This window comes from Lepisosteus oculatus, chromosome 1 (assembly GCF_040954835.1).
Source record: "Lepisosteus oculatus isolate fLepOcu1 chromosome 1, fLepOcu1.hap2, whole genome shotgun sequence".
Classification (NCBI taxonomy): domain Eukaryota; kingdom Metazoa; phylum Chordata; class Actinopteri; order Semionotiformes; family Lepisosteidae; genus Lepisosteus; species Lepisosteus oculatus.
In genome coordinates, this window is record NC_090696.1 from 71,199,623 (window position 1) to 71,220,008 (window position 20,386).

At 36.5% G+C, this 20,386-nt stretch overlaps 1 protein-coding gene across 50 annotated transcripts in view; it reads left to right on the plus strand.

Moving 5' to 3' along the window:
* The window catches only part of LOC102695388 (protein tyrosine phosphatase receptor type D), a 650,800-nt gene that overhangs the window by 465,252 nt on the left and 165,162 nt on the right, over positions 1-20,386 (plus strand). For 49 of the 50 annotated variants that reach the window (XM_069192221.1, XM_015345576.2, XM_069192240.1 and 46 more), the window contains one exon: positions 17,915-18,082. In XM_069192221.1, the coding sequence (XP_069048322.1) occupies positions 17,998-18,082 (85 nt within the window). In that variant the 5' untranslated portion in view covers positions 17,915-17,997. Of the gene's footprint in view, positions 1-13,575; positions 13,728-17,914; positions 18,083-20,386 lie in introns of those variants that run through there. The other variant, XM_069192231.1, reaches the window with a different exon arrangement.

Genomic DNA, 20,386 nt, shown 5'->3' on the forward strand with positions numbered 1-20,386 from the left:
GGAATTGGCAAGAAGCTGCTGAAAAGAGGTCTTTAGAAGAATGACTCGGAGCCAGCCGAGCCTGAAATCAGGTCAAATTGTTCATGAACAAACTGCAGACACCGCGTGTCTTTTCATTCAAAATATAAAAAAAAAAAATCTAACAATGTTGTTTCTTTTGTTTGGTAAAGGCTGTGATTACTACGAAAAGGTATAACCATTGCTAAAATTAACTGACATGCAAAAACAACAGTGTGGACTTTTATGTTTCAGTAAAAATGAAACACGAAAACATGACGATGATCATATGGCTCCACATTTAAGACCCAAATCGCATGTTTACAGGTTTCTATTAAAAGACATTTCCCCCCCTTTTGAGGCGCAGGCAATTTGGCTTCTGTTAAGCACTTTGTTTTTGTCACAGACCATGATTGCCTTTATTTGCTCAGACAGATTCTTCACAGTTTACCTTTGATAATACCCTGGATTAGCTTTACAAATACAGTAAGGAGCCCTGAGGGATTTTGTTCTGTATCATAGCTGAAGCAGACCTCCATTAAAAAAAAACCCCAATAAGCTTAATTAGAGATCTTCATCATAGAATATAGGCAGGTAGATACCGGAGTATAGATATGTCTTATCTTTCATTACATTGTTCCACAGGGGACTGTATTTATAAAATCAAAGTGATTTTGCAATTGATAATGTTCCAAGATGCAAACTACAGTGTCTATTGTTAGTAGCACAGTCTCTTGACATATGTTCTCTCCCAGTGGTATTGTTACAGAATATATTGCCAACTCCTTAATGAAATGCTCAATTACAATCTTTAAATAGGTAATTATACACAGTTTATTCCCAAGATCCTGAGCTGTCTCTTTTTTAGATGGTACATCAGCTCATGGATCATAGCCAGAATCAACCGCTCGCAGTGCTCCTCGTTATTGCTCTTTTAAGAGAGCATCGGCAGACCCATTAATAAAATGTTTATGGACACTGACTGGAGAGTTGGTGTAAAGTACCACTGACAGTTCAAGAAATACAGTCTAACCATCGGACATGTTTCAATATGTGTGTGAACTTCGCCCAGACTGTGTCTTTAAACAGTTTGTGTTGATTCTTGGAAAGTGTATTTTTTTAACAAAGTATAGAATTTTGTTTCTTGTGTGCTTGGCCATTTAAGGTACTCAATGATACAAAGACAATAATTGTGTGGTGAGGCCATGTTACACATGGGATAATTTATGTTTTTCATTTCTGTTTTGAGCACTGGTAACCTGTTTACTGTGATTGCCTCAAACTATTTACATTTGATATACTGTATTGATTCTGTGAAAGGAACTGTTTTTGTGTGATCATACAACTGTGGGGAAATGCTTTCCAATGCCGATCCAGTAAGTTGGACTGTACTGAGTCTGTCCCTTCCTCAGTGTGACCTTGGAGTTATGCCAAATAGTGATAAAGTAAGCAGATGACATGCAAAAATGCAGTGACAAATTTACTCTTGGAGTTTAACATGGTTTTAATAACTAATATAATGTCTAAAAGTGACTACCAAACTCATTAGATGTTGCAATTTGTTACTGGGGGAAATATCAAGATGAAAGTGTGTAGATATTTGTAGAATTTAGCTTTTATTTGGAGTCCCTATTATGTCACAAAAAGTCAAAATATTTTTAGGAGTTTCTAGGTGCATTTACGTTAATGCTAATGTTGCTTAATAAGGTTTGCCCAGATGGTGGTGCATGCATGGTACAGCTGATTCATACTGTGTGTATTTTTTGCTGCAAGGTTAGAAATAGGGTGCAACGTATGGTTCATTTCTCTCCGTGGTGAACTAGATTAATATGAACCATGCTAGCAGGTGGTAATTTTGGTGCATTGGAAAATTCATGTGCTAGTGCATTTCATTTAGTTAATGTTTGACTCTTAAATGTCCAAAACAGTAGTTTACTTTGAGTGCAAAGCTGTAGAAAACTCAGGGGTCTAGAAACAATGCGAAACAAACACAAACAGGATGTTTGCACTCACTGTATAGAAAATACTCAATTCAGTGGAACAAAAAGTTATATTTTTCACATTAAAAAGTGTCAGTTCCTCAAATTCTTGAATTACAAGTTAGGAGAGTATTATAAGAATAAATTCCAGCCACTCCTCATTGGGTCCTGATGATTAATTTCTTCATTAAGATCTCCTAATCAAGAAGGAAATACAGCTGTTTTCATTAAACTTTTATTTTCATTGTTTTCCTTTGGCACATACAAAATGTTAGCAAGACTATCACTTAGGTTTGAGAATTCTTTTTACAGCAAGTGGCACTTTCTTTGGTGTCCACTAGGGAGTAAGTGATAGGTCTAGCTCCTGAAAGTGACTATATATGGTATCATAATTAGAAAATGAAATAGTGCCTTTTCTGCTGAGAGTGTTGAAGAGTAAAAACAAGTATACAAATGTTTGCTGCATATTCCCTTCAGTTAAAAACGCATTTCTTGAGGAATCAACAATACCCTAAAATTAAATTCATTTGAGTAAGTTTATTGAGCATTTAGGTATATTGAAATGTGGCTTATCTCACAGCTCCTGAGGAGCTGAGATTGAGGAAGAATGTGTGAGCCAAAGTGCAAAAAGAAGAAGGATATGCTTTTTATATATATTTTAAGAAATAAATTCAGGATTGGTCATGATTTAGAACAGCTGGCGCAAAAGAGGCTTGGAAGCCATCATCCCTCCTGAACTTCTTTTCTATAAAAACATCTATTTTTTGCTAAAATTAGCTCTTCCCCCTTTGGCCTTTTAAAATGTTTTGTTAGGTCTCCTAAAAAGAAAATGCTTTTATACAGTCTTTGATAATGATTTGTTAAGAACACAGGAGATAAACAGTCTAGCTAAACTGAATTTATTATTTTTCATTGTGAGCATTGAAACGAGGCCTCTGAGTTTAAGAACTAAAGAGGCTTCTTGCACCCAACAGGAAAGCTAGCTTATAATAAATAATATAGCCAGAGGTGCATTTGCATCATCAATGTAAAAGTAAAGAGCAAATAAAACATTTTTCTTTAAAATACTAATTATATCTCCCAAATATCTCATTTTGAATTGTTTCTGTTTTTACCTTCTGTAATCAACTGGAAATGCCTCAGTGAAATGCATCAACGTATGCAAAATATTTTTAGCATATACAGTCTGGCCATTTATGAATTATATGGAGTTATAATTTAAATGCTTTAGGAAACATAATTTTAGTTCTTGAAAAATTAAAAACATTGGAGCATAGTGCATTATTAGTATTAATGACTTGTGTCTCATTTGGAAACCTTATGGTGTGAATCACTGTTATGACAGTTTCTTACTTATGGAATTTGAAAGAAAGAGAAGAGAGGAGGTATATGGAGATGCTTTTAACACAAGCATCGGTAATTCCTTGTCTACTGCTTTGAGCTTGACCTCAATGTTGTAATAATTTTTCAGCTTCTGCTCTGAAAATGACATTAGAGCAAGGCGTCTTTCATGTTCCATAGCACAAGGTTGTGCTCAAAGGCCAGATAAGTGGGAAAATAATGTTAAAGCTAATAAATACACAATCTTTAAATATGTCTTCATCTCTAGTGCTCACTTACTAAATGAGCACAGTATGAGATTATCTTTGAAATAGTAGTAGTTGGGCTGCCTCGTAAAAATCTTTTAAAATATTTTTTCAAAGATGTATCTGTATTTATTACGTCGATGCCTTTTTAATGTTTTTATTGTTTGGTAATGTGTTGAAAAAACAAATACTTTAAAAAAATACTTTTTTTAGGACAGCATTGGAAAGGGGTGCAATTGTGACCCTTTTCTGGACATTTCAGAGTTTCTGGACATATTTTTCCATATGCTCAACGTTGCAATGTATAAATCTGTGCTCTCTGTAATGCTGAAATATTCATGCGTCTTCATTTCATCAAGATTAGACTTCTGTAATGCTTCACTTTCTGGATTATCTACTAAATAGCCTTCAGTCTATCCAAAATTCAAGAGATTGTGTGCTAACTAAAACTACTCTGTATTAGCATGAACTGTAATTCCCTTCCTATTTAAATTGTACTGGCTCCCTCTGAAACTTAGAGTAGCATACAGTATATACTGTAGTACTCCTGCTCTGCTGTCCTAAATAGTACTGAATGGTCTAGATCAAGGTTATCTTAAGGGCATATTACATGCATGTAGTCCAACACCTGTTTTGAGATATGCTGATTCAGGTCTTCTTTCTTCTACCTAAGACTACACTCTCTAGTTGGAAATGGAGGTTTTTTCTTTTGCAGCATCTTATTTGTGGAACTCACTTTCCAAGTCCATTGAAAATTGTTGGCACTTTTAAAATTTGTGTAAGGACCAGCTGTTAATTATAGTTTTGATTGTGTAATTTAGTTTTCCTCTTGGGTTAATTGGGCTATCTGTAGCCTCTTTTTCTCTTATACTTTACTTCTCTTGTGTGTTTTATACCTGAACCATTGTACACTTTGAGGTTTTTATAAAGTGCTTATCAATAACATGTATGTATTGGCACAGGGGATATTGCATTGTTTCTGAAACAAGGGACAATCGTGTGTTTCTTACTTTTTAAGTATTAACCAGTTTATTTTAAATATTTACCAGTTGCATTACATCAATTGTAGAACGGCTTCATACATAAGTTGGTTTGATATCTCAGCACACACAAAAGCGTAAAAAATCTCCTTCAGCAAGTAAAATCAGTAAAAAAAGCATATATGGATCTTCCAAATGCAAATAAAAACAACAGAGGGAGAAAAACACAGATATTAATGGTTAATGTGTATCTATTAAGAACACTAAGGTTTGTAAAAGTTGAAATTGGACTTTTTGACTGTAGTGAATAACAAATTCCGACCAGTCCAAGTAAAGATGTCTTTTATGAAACTAATTTAAGGGACTTGAATTATTTCAGAACTTGGTCCTGCCTGACAGTCAAGAATTGGGCCCTACAGACCACTTCTGTGTTCCAAAAGAATGCTGCATTTACATAATGAAAAGTTTGGTTTAATCTGGACCTTTACTTTCAGCTGTACAAGCAAACATGGTGCTGTATAAATTAACACAACTTAATGTTTGTTGTATAAATTGATTCATTTTCAGACATCATCGAAACTAGGAATTGAAAATGTGATCATTTTTCAATAGCAGGAAGCAATATAGAATATACGGCGAGACTCCAATTTTGAGTTGCCATCACAGACAAACTGTAATCTCAACCCACAAAATCCCAGACAAGAACCAAACTCTTTATGTCACAGAAGTTTGTTTTACTTAAAGGGCCGAGAGTCCTGGAGAGAGAGTCATCATAACACCCTCTCAAGGGGAGTGCTTATTTTTATGTGTGTATATGTGGGCATGCACGTAGCGTCTAGGTCTACTATAAATTATAGGATTATTATAGTATTGGGAAAGCATAGTTCTTTGTTGGCTATATTTCTGATATACTTAAATTTAAAAGACCAGTTATTTTTCAATTCTGCCTAATAAAATAATACTCGGTTGTGAAGATATTCAAATCTATTTTGAGAATTAATCACTTGGCCATTCATTAATGTCATCCTGTACTGGCGGTGCTGACTGTAAGCACACAGTGCCCACTGTTCCTTCAGCAACAGAAAGCCCCAGACACCTGGTTTGCATGTCTTGCTTTTAAGCAAAATCTTGAAAGAAATATCCTATATTCCTTTTTACGTAGGGTAAAATGTTAAATCAGTTGGTTTTATGGTAGCTCAACCAAATTCTACAAAGAGACCCATTGATAAAAAGCTATCTGAGTTGCTCTTGGGAGGTAATAGCATTTGCCTTGCAATGACAGGTAAATTATTTCTTATGTTGTAGTTAGTAATTGAAAGGATAAGACTCGAACAGTAATTCAATGGATTCAGCAAACACATAATAATGGAAGTTTGAGTAATTTAGTTCAAGCTAGATCATAGCGAATTAGCATTTAGATAATAGGAGACACTTGGTGTTTTAATTATAGTGTTGGCCTTGTAGAGGACCATGTGTGCCTAAAGCTTAGTTTTATGTACTTTTATATAATGCATTTACCTCCCAATGCAACCTGACTCTGTGATATAAAAGCTGCTGTTTTCTAATAAAGAAGCAAGGCCTCTGAAGTCCAAGATGTGAAGAATGTATTGGGTGGAAACAAGAATCATAACTGCTCTGGGCTCACACTGTGGTCAAGGGCTGAGATAATTGGAAGTTTCATTTGGGGAATTTCTTAATGATTATTATGGATTTAATAGGCTGCAAATTGGTTCTATCAAAAACAATATTAAAGACACTAATTAGCAGAGGTCTCATTATCTGTTTTATGTGAGAAACTGGGCTCATGCTACATACTGTAAGTGGTGCAGTGTCCTCTCTAGAGTCAGTATCGTTACTGATTTTAATTTTAAAATAGATATTTCTGGGTTGTCATCCACAGGAGTCCCAATAACATCAGATGTTTCCAGACTTATAAAATTGCCCCTGGATAGCAGTGCAACACAGAACATGTCATTAAAGAGAAAACCGTTAAGTCATCAAAATAATCAAAATCCAAACCTTGTTAATAAACTGCTCAATTTGAAAAATGCTTTTATCCAGAACGATTGTAACAGTGTTTGTGGTTTTTACCATTAGGAATTCTCCTGAGTACTGCATGTTGAGTTTAATACTGTATGTTTGAAAACATTTAAATGTGAAAATTAAGTAAAAAGAAGTGGTGATATGAATTAAACATTCATTTGTGCATTCCTTTGTTTTACTAAAGCACAAATCAATGTAGCAAGAATTGGGGAAATGCAAATAAAACGCAAATAAAAAGCCATACACAACACAGTCTGAGCCAATAGAGCACCAAGAGTAAAAACTACAGTACCTCTACCAAGATTTACACTTTAATCTGTTAAATAACAGATTGCACATTAACATATAATATGGAAACAGGAGTCCTACCTGTCTATTCAATCTTAAAATAAGATTATTTTTTTTTAACTGTGTTTGTCTGTAGTACGAAGGTACAGTAATGGGTCTGCAGCCAGGGCACTCAGCCAAATGGTCTATATTCTTCAGTTCTGAAAAGGCTGGACTTTTACCGAAACTGAATTATTTAAAGAGAAGGACACTGTCTGGGACTGGGTGATGTCAGATGTCGTAAAGAGTTTCATACAATGGGATGTCTAAAAACACATCATAAGCACATTCCCAGCCTGTGGGCAGCAGCTGCTGTCACTACTAGGCCTGTGTTCAAAGGCTCAGAGCTTTGTTCTTCTGCCAGGAATTCAAAGGTAGTATTAGACCCCGAGAAATTCATTGAGCATTCTTGTAGTGGCATCCATAGTGAGAGGCATTACCTTACAAATCATATCCCTTGCCGATCACCTTTGCAGGGTGTTAAGTCATTATAAATGTGGTGCATGCATTTCAAATCTCTGTAAAGCATCTCGGTGTTCACTAGTAGAATTTAGTTGCTAAACACTCCACTTGATTTTAGAAATACTGTAAATTAAACTAATAAACATGCTTAAAGGTAAGGTTTGGACATTTCTCTTTCCTTAAGCATGTTAGGAAACTGCAGTGTCTAACTGGAAACCCAATGAATAGATGGCACATGGTGCTTTAACAATTTCTGAAGATAATCATTATTTATGTGGGCATAAAGGAGTAGTGAATATCTTGCATTTTCATGACTGTGAATGGTCATGCTTCCAGCAATTAACTTTGCTGAGCAAACAATATATGCTCAAGGGTGAAAACAAATGAACAATCATTTTCTTGTTGGTGTTGGTGTTTCTTCATTATGGTTTCTTACATGTTTTTAAATAGCTTGTGTTACCTGTGTCGAAGGACACGAAAAGTTAAACTTTGGTTTAACATTTTTCTTCAGGGCTAGGTTTAGGTGCCTCTATGGGTTTGATAATAGTTAAAATTGGTAGATCAGAAATAGTAGTAAGGAACTCTAAATAATATTTTTTATGATACCACATTAATAGACACACCAGCAGCTTTTGTTTTAGTTGTTGTGGTACTGTAGGTCACACAGGTTAAGATGGTGATTGATAGGTCAATGATGACTGACTGATAACAGTATAAATGATACAGTATATAATACATATCGTAATGTTAATACAACATATCATTCAAAAGTTGAAAACTTCCATCAGAAGCATGTTCTGGAATGTCAAAGGTCAAGATGTGTCTGTCTTTACAGTCATAGAATATGGAGCAGCATTTCAAATTTAGTTTGTTATTACCTGAACCATTCATTTGGTTAGTTCACAAAACATGACACTTTAAAACTGTTTGAATGCTGTGGGCCATTTCAGTCCTGATTTCACACATCTTCTGTCATGCTGCCACATTGTGATCCCACACAGATACCCAATTAGAGCATGGAAATTGAGACTTAGAAATGCTTCTGTTTTGTTGTTCTTTTTATAGTATGTTTTTAGATTCAGATAAGCCACTTTTTTTCTTACAGCCTTTTGGGTTGTGCATCATTCATTGTATTATAATTTTATTTAATTTATTTGAATTAATTTTTAGTTGTAATCTGAAGTTATAACAAATGAACTCTCTGTGATTTTGGAAGTGCAGCCAGGATAGGTAAAGACTGAACTATAACCATAACAAAAGTGTACTGCCGTTAAAATGGTTGGAAAAACAAAAAATGTCATACAAATAAGAATAAAGCAGAATTTTTAAAAGTTTGACTTGGTCTCAAGCAGGTGAAAAAATCTCCACATAATTTACACCTGTTTGTTTAATGTGTAAACATTTGCAGTACAAGGGTATTCAAAATCTTATAAAAGCTCACACCTTTAGAAATCACTCAGTTGTCTCAGAATGGCAGCTGCTGTACATTACAAAGTTTTATTACTGTTTTATGAATGCACCAGCAGTATTTAAATTGCATCTTACTAACTTGCCACAAGGCATACAAAGAGGAGATCAACATTTGCCTTTTGAGGAATAGGAGAGAGCAGGTGTGATTCAGAAACTGATGCATCTCCAGTTTTAGTTTGGTTTTCCACCAGTGGTCCTGCCATCTATTCATTACCTGTATCGTTAACCAACAGCATTGACCCTTTCCACTACAGAGCACCTTGAGTTTCTCTGCTGGCAGAATCATCTCCAAAACGCTACCTACAGTAGGTCATATGCACCCTCAGCAAAAAAAAAAGCTTGCATTTCATTTTCATGCTTCTCTAAGGCTTTGTTGCCCATATTTTGTCATTTGGATTTCGTTTTAGTTTTCATATTGTTCTACTAGTGTGTTATACAGCAATACCTCACCTCTGGGCTGTAGAAATGGCTAAATACCCCCCCCCCCCCCCGACTCATGGTTATCCTTGTTATCATAGGTTGAGCTCCTAATCTATGTATGTTGAATAATTTGCATAAACATTAATATTTAGTAGGGCATAGTGCAAAATACTCACCTTGCTGCAAGGCATTTGGGGTTTTGCCACCACATTTTTGTGCTTTGTGCGTATTCTGGCATCGCCACTTTATGTTTCTGAGTATTTAGCAACCAGAACACAAAGAGAAAGAACAGAAAGCAAATTCAGCTAGACATAAAAACTCCTGTTATTACAAGCTGATCTTATTAAGTGCTTGCACTGAGGATTGTTTAGAACTATGACGTTGTCTACACTTGCTCATGGTTGTCACACTTCTTGTAAAAATGAATAACAATATTAGATCTTGTGAAGATAACACCAGAAAGGTATTTACCTGCAATACAGCTACATCAGAATGTTCACATGTTCTAACTTGTGACATGCAATATAACTGTTGTTTCTCCATATGAGCTTGGAATGGTAATTGACTTACATTTCATAATAATGGCTAAGAGGGCTAGAAGTGCATCTGAATTTAACAGCAGTTATAAAGGGTATTGTGTTAATGAGTCAGAAAACAGAAAGTTTCCACTGGTGCAAAGGGAAGTGGTAAGTTGGAGTTACTCTTCAGCACCATGTTTGCTTGTACAGCTGTAAGTAAACGATCTAAAAACTTGGAGCGCAGTGTTGGCATTAATAACAATAATACATCATCTGTGTACTGGTTCCTGGTGATTTTTTTGTGGTGAGTAATGCTGGCCCCCAAGACCAAGTTGTAAGGTCAGACTTCTGTCCCTGCTGTGATGACTGAAAATATGTAGTTTGCAGAGTTCTGAAATAACAGGTAATAAGATTTATGGAACCAGTCAGAGACAGCTGGAGTCAAAGTAAACACAAAACCCTGCTTGTAACGAGGCCTCAGAGACCTTTGAAGTTCACCAAAGAAATTAAATCCGGAAAGTATCCCAAAGAGGAATTTGCAGGCTCTTGAAAGTGGGGAACAGTCTCATAGCTGTCGTATTTTAAGTGGCAAAAACCCATGATAAGCACAGCAACTAACACCTTGAAGCCAGCCAAGCCAGTGTGCTTATCCCAATGTATAGGGTTACTAAATACCAGTGATGGAAATCTGCGTTTGCATGCTGCTTGAAGAAAAAGCAATCAAAACGCTATGCATTCCCCCTCTGATGGGAAATAATAAATAAATACATTTGCCACTCCGGGCTGATTGTCCTTGTTCTGAGAGTGCAGATCATTTGTGTAGGTGGCTGGCTTTGGAGAGTGAGAAATAAGCCTGTGTTATTATAGGGTTTTTATTTGGATGTTGTACTTGAGGGCATAGCTTAGTGAAGCTCCAGGGACGTTATTACACGTGCCCGCTGATCTGGCATATCAGTACAATGCATGAAAAATGGCCCAATAGTGGTATTAAATCAAGCTGTCGAAGTAAACAAAAGATAAAATAGGGCTGCATGTTTCCTGTAGAATAGAAACAGTGCCTGAAGTACAGCAAGATCTCGGACAAATTCAAGCTACAATATTTCTGTTGTTTGTGAAGAAAGGGAGTATTTAAACTTTTGGTATGGTATATAGGACAGTCTTGTTTAATAATCATTAATACTTCCTTACATAGTGCAAAGGATCTCAAAGCACTTTTCTCACCACCACTGAGGTGCAGAAAATGCAATACAAGGGTAATACAAGGTTGCTAGTCTATACCAACATTCACGCTACATAGCTTCATGAATTGAATTAAAGGGGAACATTAGGTACAGGCCCAAAGTGGAGCCAGGCCATCATGCATAACACCCTTACTCTTTCAAAAAAGTGCTGTGGGATCTTTAATGACCAAGTAGTATTTGAATGTTACACGTTGGTGACAGACAACTTTTATCAAAGAACAAATGTTGTTTGTTGGGTTTCCAAGTTTTCTAAGTGGCCATTTAAGCAGGATAGATCCTCACTGTTATCCACTTTTTCTGTGGGGGCGTAAAGTTAAAGAAAATAAATTGTGAGATGCAACTTCCAGCTATTCTCTTGGAATTTCTGGTGTCTTGGACGTAGAGAAACCGATTTTCTTTGAAGTGCAACTTAGAGAATTTGTAATAAGCAGTAGCAAGTCTACAACAGTTCTGCATATACCCCTGGAGATAAAACCAGGGGAAGTTGATATGTTCTATTAACTTGCTGATTTTTCTTGAGGACATGAGTCTAAAAGCAGATTATTGATTGTATAATTGTTTTTTTCTGACAATTTAAGGTATTTCTTGAGTATCTCAGCTGAGTGACATGAAACTGTGATATTGTGTGCAGTATGTATAATATGGATACAAATTAATGTATCTTGATCTTCTGTGAGCACCCCAGGCCACACAAAATGAATATAGCTTTATAACCACATCAGCAAATGCAGTGGATCTAGACTTCTTGATAGTTTTGTGGTGCTTTTTCAGAATTAAAATTGTTTCAGTCCATCTCACCTTAATTCAGAAGATGTGAAGCTTCGTGTTATTGAGGGCACCTTGTTTGTTTCACCAGCTTGACTGAATGGTGCCCCAGTGAACTATGTACCTAGCAGAGATATTCACACTTATCAGCCTTTTCTCCTGTGGATTCCTTGGCTGCCTTATGCAACATTTTCTGTGCTTGATATACAAGAAAGAGCACCAGGAAAAAAATGCCTAGAGTTGATTGAGATTAAACACCCCAAATGTCAACATAAAATTAAGTTTGAATATATAATTATGGCGACTTGCTGTTATTTCTTAAATATTAAAAGCATGAAAGCACATCTGCAATCCTTGGCTGGTGATGTCAAGGCAGAGTGACTGGTTGAGTGTGGATTTTACATGCTGCAGACAGACGGATGGGGCTGAAACATTTCCTTATGTTTTGGGGGCCCAGTGTGCTAGAATTGAGGTATTTCTCATGTACAGCAGCACACAAAAATAACTAGTGTTGATAAACAAATTCCAATGTGAAACTGGCATTTGTGTTATTGTTTTTTTGGGTTTTGGCAGCAGTTGCAAAATGAGGTGTACCCCTGTGACATGTTTCAGATGCACTTCAAAATATTAATCTTTTAATGTGGGATTTGATCTTCAGGTTGTAATGGGCCAGTGCATTCTAATTCATTTAGTAAGACGGACCTGTGCCAGCAGATTATTCTGTCAGTAGGCCATTGTATATGGTCTGGATAGCTTTTGTTAGCTGAAAGATTCAGAGTGCTTTTTTTCCTGGTAAGATGACTTCAGCAAAAGCAGGATTAAAATATTGTTGTTGTTTTTTTTATTTATTGAAAGATTGAGAGTTTTACCAGCTCTTCAGTTTTATGTTTGAATTGATATGATGTTGGTGTGTGCCATGGCGGCGAAGAAGATTGTAATTAATCAATCATTATGTAGTACTTTCCACTCCAGCAGAAAGTGGAGTACCGCCAATGGAATAAATGCACTGTATAATCTGTAAAATTAAAGGGTTCACGTCCTGCAGTGGAAGTACTAGCTTCCCACAGCCTTTAGATGTCTGACCTGAAATAAAAAGTTACTTGGGATTTTCCGCATTGTTTTTGACTAACAATGTTATGTCTGTGATTAGGACATATAATCATACATTGTCGCACTTTCCAGATTGAGTAGACTTCAGTTATACTGCACAGCTATAAAAAAGAAGACTGAATATCAGATGAAATACTGTCGATTCCAAAGTCTGTTTGAAAAGAGGAAAGGTTGCATAAAAAATATTCATCACATAGTAAGATTTTGAAAAATATAGCTTACATAGGGATATTACAAATATATTAAAACAGGAGTGCTTACATTTTAGACAATTTTAAAATGGTCAAAATACATAAAATTAACACAAATCCTAATCTAGTGAGTACAAACACATTTAACTGACCTTATAGGTTTTGATTATATCCCATAGATGGCACACTTTGTATGTTATAATATACATACGTTTTTTAAACGTGCCATGATTATCTGTTTTTGTCTTAAAAACCAGTAAACACGATGTGAATATTCACTAATTTGCGTTGCAGAGCCATAAATGACGTTAAAATTGTGCGGTTGGCGCTTGGCCTTGGTCAGCCATGCCCAGTGCCGAGCAAGCTGCCACCTACACTCAGGGCTGTGCTGCTGGACTCCCATGTGTCTCTGAGGTGTTCAGATGGCTTTGTGCTGTGTGCCAGACCCAGCCCACACGAAGCACCGTACATATGCTTCTTCAACGCCTTCACTCTTCAAAGACAGAAACACAGCGAGAATGACGGGCGACGAGGATGGAATTAGAAATGATAGGTCCTTTGCTGGTGGCATTTATTTTATCACAGTGTTGGAGGCCTCCACAAGCGAGTGGAAAGGAAAGAGCAGCATGTTTTCACTGGTAAGCTCCTCTAACTGGATCTCTAACTGGATCTCTAACGGGGCTGCTTTAGACTTCATTTTGAATGATGTGTGGTGCATGCTGTTCCCTCTCCTTTTTTATTTGCTTAATAAAGCGGAAATCCGCATGCAATTATGTTGACCCTGGGAGCGAAGTTGGAAGCCAGAGTGTAATAGGGGCATAATGTTTTTGCTTCTCCGTGGTTACAGATCATACAAATAGATTTGCTGGCCAAAATCAGCAGGAAAGGGAGGTCAGATTGAAAACAAAATAAACTCCAGCGTTTCTGTGCCTGTAAAAATCTATTGCTATCGTGCAGAGAAAAAAAAAATGGGCGTGAAAAATGTTATATGGGATTGAAGCTGGCGTGTTATCATAAAAGGCATTCAGCATTAATTTAAGAGTATGATATTTGTCAGGCAGCCGGGGAAAAAAATAGTCTTTCATTTTTTCTGCTGTTGTATTGCTGACTTCAGATGCGACTGTTCCCCTCCCCCTTCCATCAAGTGGTCTTCAAACACATTGCATTTTGAAAATAAGAGGAAGATTGTTTTAGTTGTGTTTGGTTTCTACACATTTTTCCTCTGCCCTGACATGAGGCAAACTGCTGAGAAGCAGGTGGCTGTGCCTGTCTCCCAGAGATACAGATTGACTGTGACTGGGCTGCTGTCTATTGGCCTTCTCTGTCATTTTATGCCTTAGAATGAAGGATGAACCCAAGGAACTGAAAGGAAATGTGTGCTTTTGATACGCTCTATCCTTGTGGTTTTGCTTTCAAATATTTTCTGTGCCAAAGATACAAAGCTGGACAGAAAGGATGGAAATTGTTAAATTTTTGCAGATTGTCAGACTAATAGTACAGGCTGCATGTCAAAATGGTTCTAAAATCTGAAGGCTGTGATGGGCCTTCACTAAAATGATGATTACATAATAGCATTTCTGCTTTTAAGGTGAGGCCTACACTGAATTTTTTATTCTGGTAGAATAAAGTGTGTCCGTTCTGCAAGGGAACTAGCTGGTCTGATTTTTTTCTCATCATTTAAATCCAAAATGCAAAAGTTAAAATGAGATTTGTAGCAAAATGTTTAATGTTTGCCAGAAAAAAAATAAAGGGATTTGAAGATACGGCTGGCTGGTTGCGAGAGTTCATTAGACAGTCTATAGAAATATCTTCCCAGGAGATCTCCCTTTCACAGAATAAATATAAAGTAAGGCTCTCTTACTGTGTCCTTAAACTAAATTAGTTCCTACCTGATTAGTGTATTAGTTTATACTAACGTGAAGCTCACTGTGAAGTGAAGTTTGTTCTCTAAACATTCTGAATGAAATAAAAAGGCCCACATTTTTCTATCAGTATGAATACCCTTAAATTAAAAGTGGTTTAACCGTACTGTACATATTCAGAATGACGTGGCCTATTTGATATATAAAGGAAATCAGGAACCAGTGAAATCACATACAGTGAAAACTGTCATTTGACCCAACTTAAAAAACAATAAAATAAATATTGGTTCCATGGCATGTACTTGCTGTACCAAGTAGAAGCTCCACATTCCTGAAATCCTCTTATCCTCCTTCATTAGAAAGGGACAATTTAGAGTATAAAATCACCCTTAATCTGTGTATTCTTGGCTGTACGGCGATTCCCCAATGTCTCTGTGCTGCCCTATTTTTGTGGCCTTTATCATTTTTATTAAATGTAGCTATATTTTGGATTTACTACTATGTTGTTGTAAATTCTGTCAATATATTGCATTTAAAGGGTGTATCATTTATTGCTAGGTTTGTCCCACAGCTGCTCTAATGAGAATTGTTTAACTTTGCTGTTAGTTCCTTGCAGTTGTTTTATAAATGGCTGTTGGGTGGTGTCTTGCAAAATGGTTGGTCTGCAGATTTGGATATTTTAGTATAATAACAATGCTGCAGTAGCACAGTGATGGATTTTTATGGCTTAAATTAAATTAATCCATAGCTCTTCTGTAGCACCACTTGTCAGACCACTGTTCTCATAATTATTATATATTATTATGACTCGTACCCCCACACACATAAATTGGCATTGTTTTTAAAAGTGCTTAGTGTTGCTTTTCACATTTAATTCTTTAAACTGAATAGATTTTTTCCCCTGTTTAATTAATGTAATGATATGCTGGTTTGAACAGCCCGTATAATGTGGTTTAACATAACTTATTTTTCCATTTTGAATGGACACATTCAGAGGTATATTGCAGGGAGGTTTAAAGGACAGGGTGTGTGGAGACTGAGAAGCAGAGACTAATGCAGCAGATGGTATTTTGCAGATCTTGGAAGTAGTGGTGAGTTTCTGGGACAGTGATGAAGTGACTGTGCATTTTCCCTGGGTCTATACCTGACCTGATCTTAATTTCCCATTACTGTTGGCTGGCAGTGAAAGCACTAAACACACTAGCAAATCACGTTATTACATAATTAAAGTGGCATGTTTTTCCTCGCTAGCCAAAGAAAGTAAAAGAAAACAAATTTGCACTTTGTCCTCTTTTCCAGTCTTTAGCTACAAATAAGAAAACAAAAATGACTAATTCCTTAATGACATGACATATACTGTATGTTTCTCTTCTGTCATCTGTGTGTATGCTTTTATTGTCTATTTTGTTCAATTTCTGGTGATTTATTTTATTGAAAAATTTCCCCTGCTTCCTGTTTTCCAAAGTGAAAATGCAGCCAAAATGTAACTGCTAAAGGTCCCTTTGAACATACATGGCATTTGCAAAGTGAGGGGAGTGGTTTTGAGGTTTTAAGACAGAAGGACGACTCTCAGAATGCCAAAGGGGATACAAAAAAGAAGAAAAAGAGAGGAGTGGGCTGATTTAGGAAGTAACAAACACTATTCCATCCTCTACTAATTCTCAGTCCAGCTGCAGGAGACCAAGACAGCAAATTAATGGAAATCAGATGTTCACATTTGCAGCCCTGTGGACATCCCTTGTTCATACTTTGATCTCGTACTCTTGTCAGTGTTCAGTTACAAGGATACTGCTTAACACGAACAACTCCTTTGTTTTTTGTTTTCCTTGTGGTCACCTGTGTTCAGAATTGTGTGGCGTTATTATCGACACTCTATCTGGGCATGCATATTTTCACCATAGTTTTTATAGTTTCCTCTTTTGTGTTGACTGTCTTAACCTTATTTGCAGTGATGAAGAATAATAACTGATTAAGCAGTTCCCTGACAGTGTGCGGAAACGGATGTTTGAAATCCAAATTCACATTTGTTTTCATCAGTGTGAAAATGAAATATCCTTCTGTGGAGGAAAATAAAGTTCGCATATAGCACATTGTCCAGCTGTAGTAACAATAAAGTCTCCAAAATTGAATCAGAGCTGCAGACATCATACCATTTGTATTTCAAGACTGTTGAAAGCCAGGGCCTGCTGATAGGTTCAAATGGTTAAGGTGCTCATCAGAGCGAAAGCTGAGCTCTATGATCACAGGTTCGAGCCTGGGTCATGTCAGTAGCTGGCAGCAACCAGAATTCCCCATGCATTGTGCACAGCAGTCTCAATGTTGCTGAAGGTTGTGTGGGATTAGTTGGACAGTGCTCTCGCAATGAGGACTGTAAGGTTTGCTTTTTGCTCATGTCAGGGGAAGGGATTTCTGTATCTTTTTTTCTGATAGAGAGGGGCATAGCAAGATGTTTTGGTACTCAAACAGAAACTTCAAGTGTTTGTACTTGTAGTCTGGTCTTACATAAATCATAGTCTTTAAAAAAGTCACTCTTGCTTAATCATGTTGATTATAGTTATAAAAATAGCAGCTGTATCTTTAGTGTCTTCATTATAATTTGTGTTTTCAAAGAAAAATGATATCTTATGTCTTAAAAACCTTTATACTGTAGGTTAATTTTAATTGTTTCCAGATTTCATATTCAACATTGAATCTTAACAAACAACATGTTCTTTAGTCTTGAAAATTGTGAACTTTATATCAGCCTTCAATGTAGGCTTTACATGCTAATTTTGGCTATTATTAATATGCTTCCCTTTCAAAGAATTCACAATCATTGTTAATCCAAAATCAACTGTGCCAATCACGCAGACAAACATCTCTTATTTCCCCAGCCTAGGTCAGGAATGGCCTCAATAATTTCTGCAGAGTTTGAAATGTTTTGAGAACTACTGTGGTTTCATTCATGCTTCCTTTTCTTCCAGGCTGTGAATATACTGCATCTGAGAAATCAGACCAGGCTGACTCACAGTGGCCTGTGAGCCTGTGAGAGAGAGGCTGCCAAAGGATGCTGGTGCCAAGCTGTCGGATGATGAACATAGCCAGGCCAGCGGTGCTGCTCCTGTGCTTCCTTTTCCTAGCTGAAGCTGAGAGTAAGTCGCAGCTATAAGTTCACGTAAAACTTGCTTCATTGACCATTATTATTATTATTATTATCATCATCATCATTTTTACTGTTGAATTGATATTAACATGCAAGGATATCCTAGCAGATGAAAGATATATATGTAATCTACAATCAAAGAAACGTGAGTTGTCATCACGGTGCAGCAACAGGTTCTGTAAATAGAGGTTTACATTGCGTGTTTGAGGAGTGCAGAATGCAGTGGATGTCGGGTACATTACCTGAAGGGCAGGGAAGGTTGGTCAGTGCTGTGGAGTAAGTTTCTGTTTCCTGACAGGATAGTACTTTGTGATTTTTTTCCCCACATGATTTTGAGTACTGTACAGGGGAGCTAAACACACCATACAGTGAAATGTCAGAGTCTTTTTTTTCGAGTATATTTTGGTCTTTGCTGCCTTAAGTAATGACTTGCTACGGCAAAGTGCATCATTTATAAAATATGGCTGGAATAATAGAAAAATTTATAATTTTGAGTAATTGTGTAGCCCTTGTTTGTACATTATTCCTTTATTTCCACACGTGGTTTTCATATCATTCAAATATATGTGTAATAGTGGGTAACACACCTAAACGACTTGAGTTGTATTCATTTTCCTAATTTCTCAAACATTGCGAAGTACAAGCCTTTAAAACAAAAACCTCACAGATCCAGTGTTAAATCTGTCTATAATTTCAATAAACAACCTGTAATTTTAATCTTCACACTGTTTTGCATCACAGTAATAGCATGTAAAAAACCTTCACTGATTTTCAGAATTGTTATTATTAAAAATATATTTTTGTTTTCAGTTAAGGTAGCTTAAAAACATGACACACAGCATACTTTTTCTGAATGTAGTTTATAAAATTAACAAAAGAATTGTTCTTTTTCAGTAGCAAGTCCAAGGCACTGTTTAGGTTAATTTGAAAACAGCTGTAATAAAAAAAAATAAACAGTTGTGCTTCTGGTCCCATTAAAATGCAATACCCAGTCTCTCTGTCACAACAGCTGCTCTGATATAATATTTTTGACAGCTGTGCTGGTTTATACTATCAAAGCCAAAGCAAATTGATCGTGGGTCTGGGGACTGTAGAAGCTGTAAAATAATGATGGAGAGAAAGCAAGCTGGTGTCCAGTGTTTAACCGTGGAAATAAATGTAATTAAGAAGTTAAATGTATTTAAAATACAAATTTGCTGTAGGGTTTCTGTTTGGGTGGAAATGAGATTTTAAAAAAATCCAGCACAAATGCTCCGTCCTACTGAGACTGCAGTCTACAATTTTCTTATGAGAGGCACTACATCTGCATAAATACTTAAACAGCTCAGAGCTCCTGCCATCTGCACTGTAAGTGGTGGTGAATGCTTTAAAAGCCTATAGCTTGATCCATCAAAAAAATGCAGTAGGTCTGGAAGTATTTCCCTGTTGGCGATGAAAAATTGTTCCAGTCCATATGGGATGCCACAGCAGCACAGAGACTAAGAACTTATGAAAAGTGAAGAAGCTGACCTTGAATGTTCTGTTGATGCCACATACTTTCAGATTATTACACATGTTTTGCGGAGGCCTCTTTTATAGGGAAAGTGTGGATAAACCAAAGTGGAAGTTTAAGGAGGCTGTTCAATATTGCCTCAAACTTCTGCCATTTGAACACTAGTCACAGCATGCCTTTTTGAAGGGATTCCCTCTAGTAGGCTACGAATAAGTGTATGCAGCATAATGTGCACTGCTTATATAACTAGCAAACCTCTACACATTTCATGATATCCTGTAGCTTGTGTAACATCTGACCCTGATGATTCCTAAGAGGTGAAATTGACCTAAATACAGATAGGCATTGCAATTGAAAGATTTAGTCTTTTGACAAACTGAATCAATAAGACTAATTTTATTTTTAGTTATAGGACTATTAACCTGATATCTCACTTTGGTGAATGTGCTTTTTAGTGTAAATTACACTGCAGAGCTCCTGCAATAATGCACTTAGACCAAGCACTCCAACACTAGGTCATATTATTTTCTACGAAGGGAAGAGTTTTAATTTGTACATCAAATAGGTCTTGGAAAAGCACAAAGCACAGCTTAATTGTCTCTAGTAAACTAGAAAGAAGGCAATCAGATGACCTTCTGGTCTTGTTAACAGTGTCATGCAGAGCTTAATGAATAAAATAACCTCTGTAATCTGCAACTGGGACACCTGAACAGGCACTTGTCATCGAAGTCCACAAGGTGATTTGTGTGTGTGTTTTCTAATAACATTAAATAAGACCAAAGACAAAAAATCATATTTAAT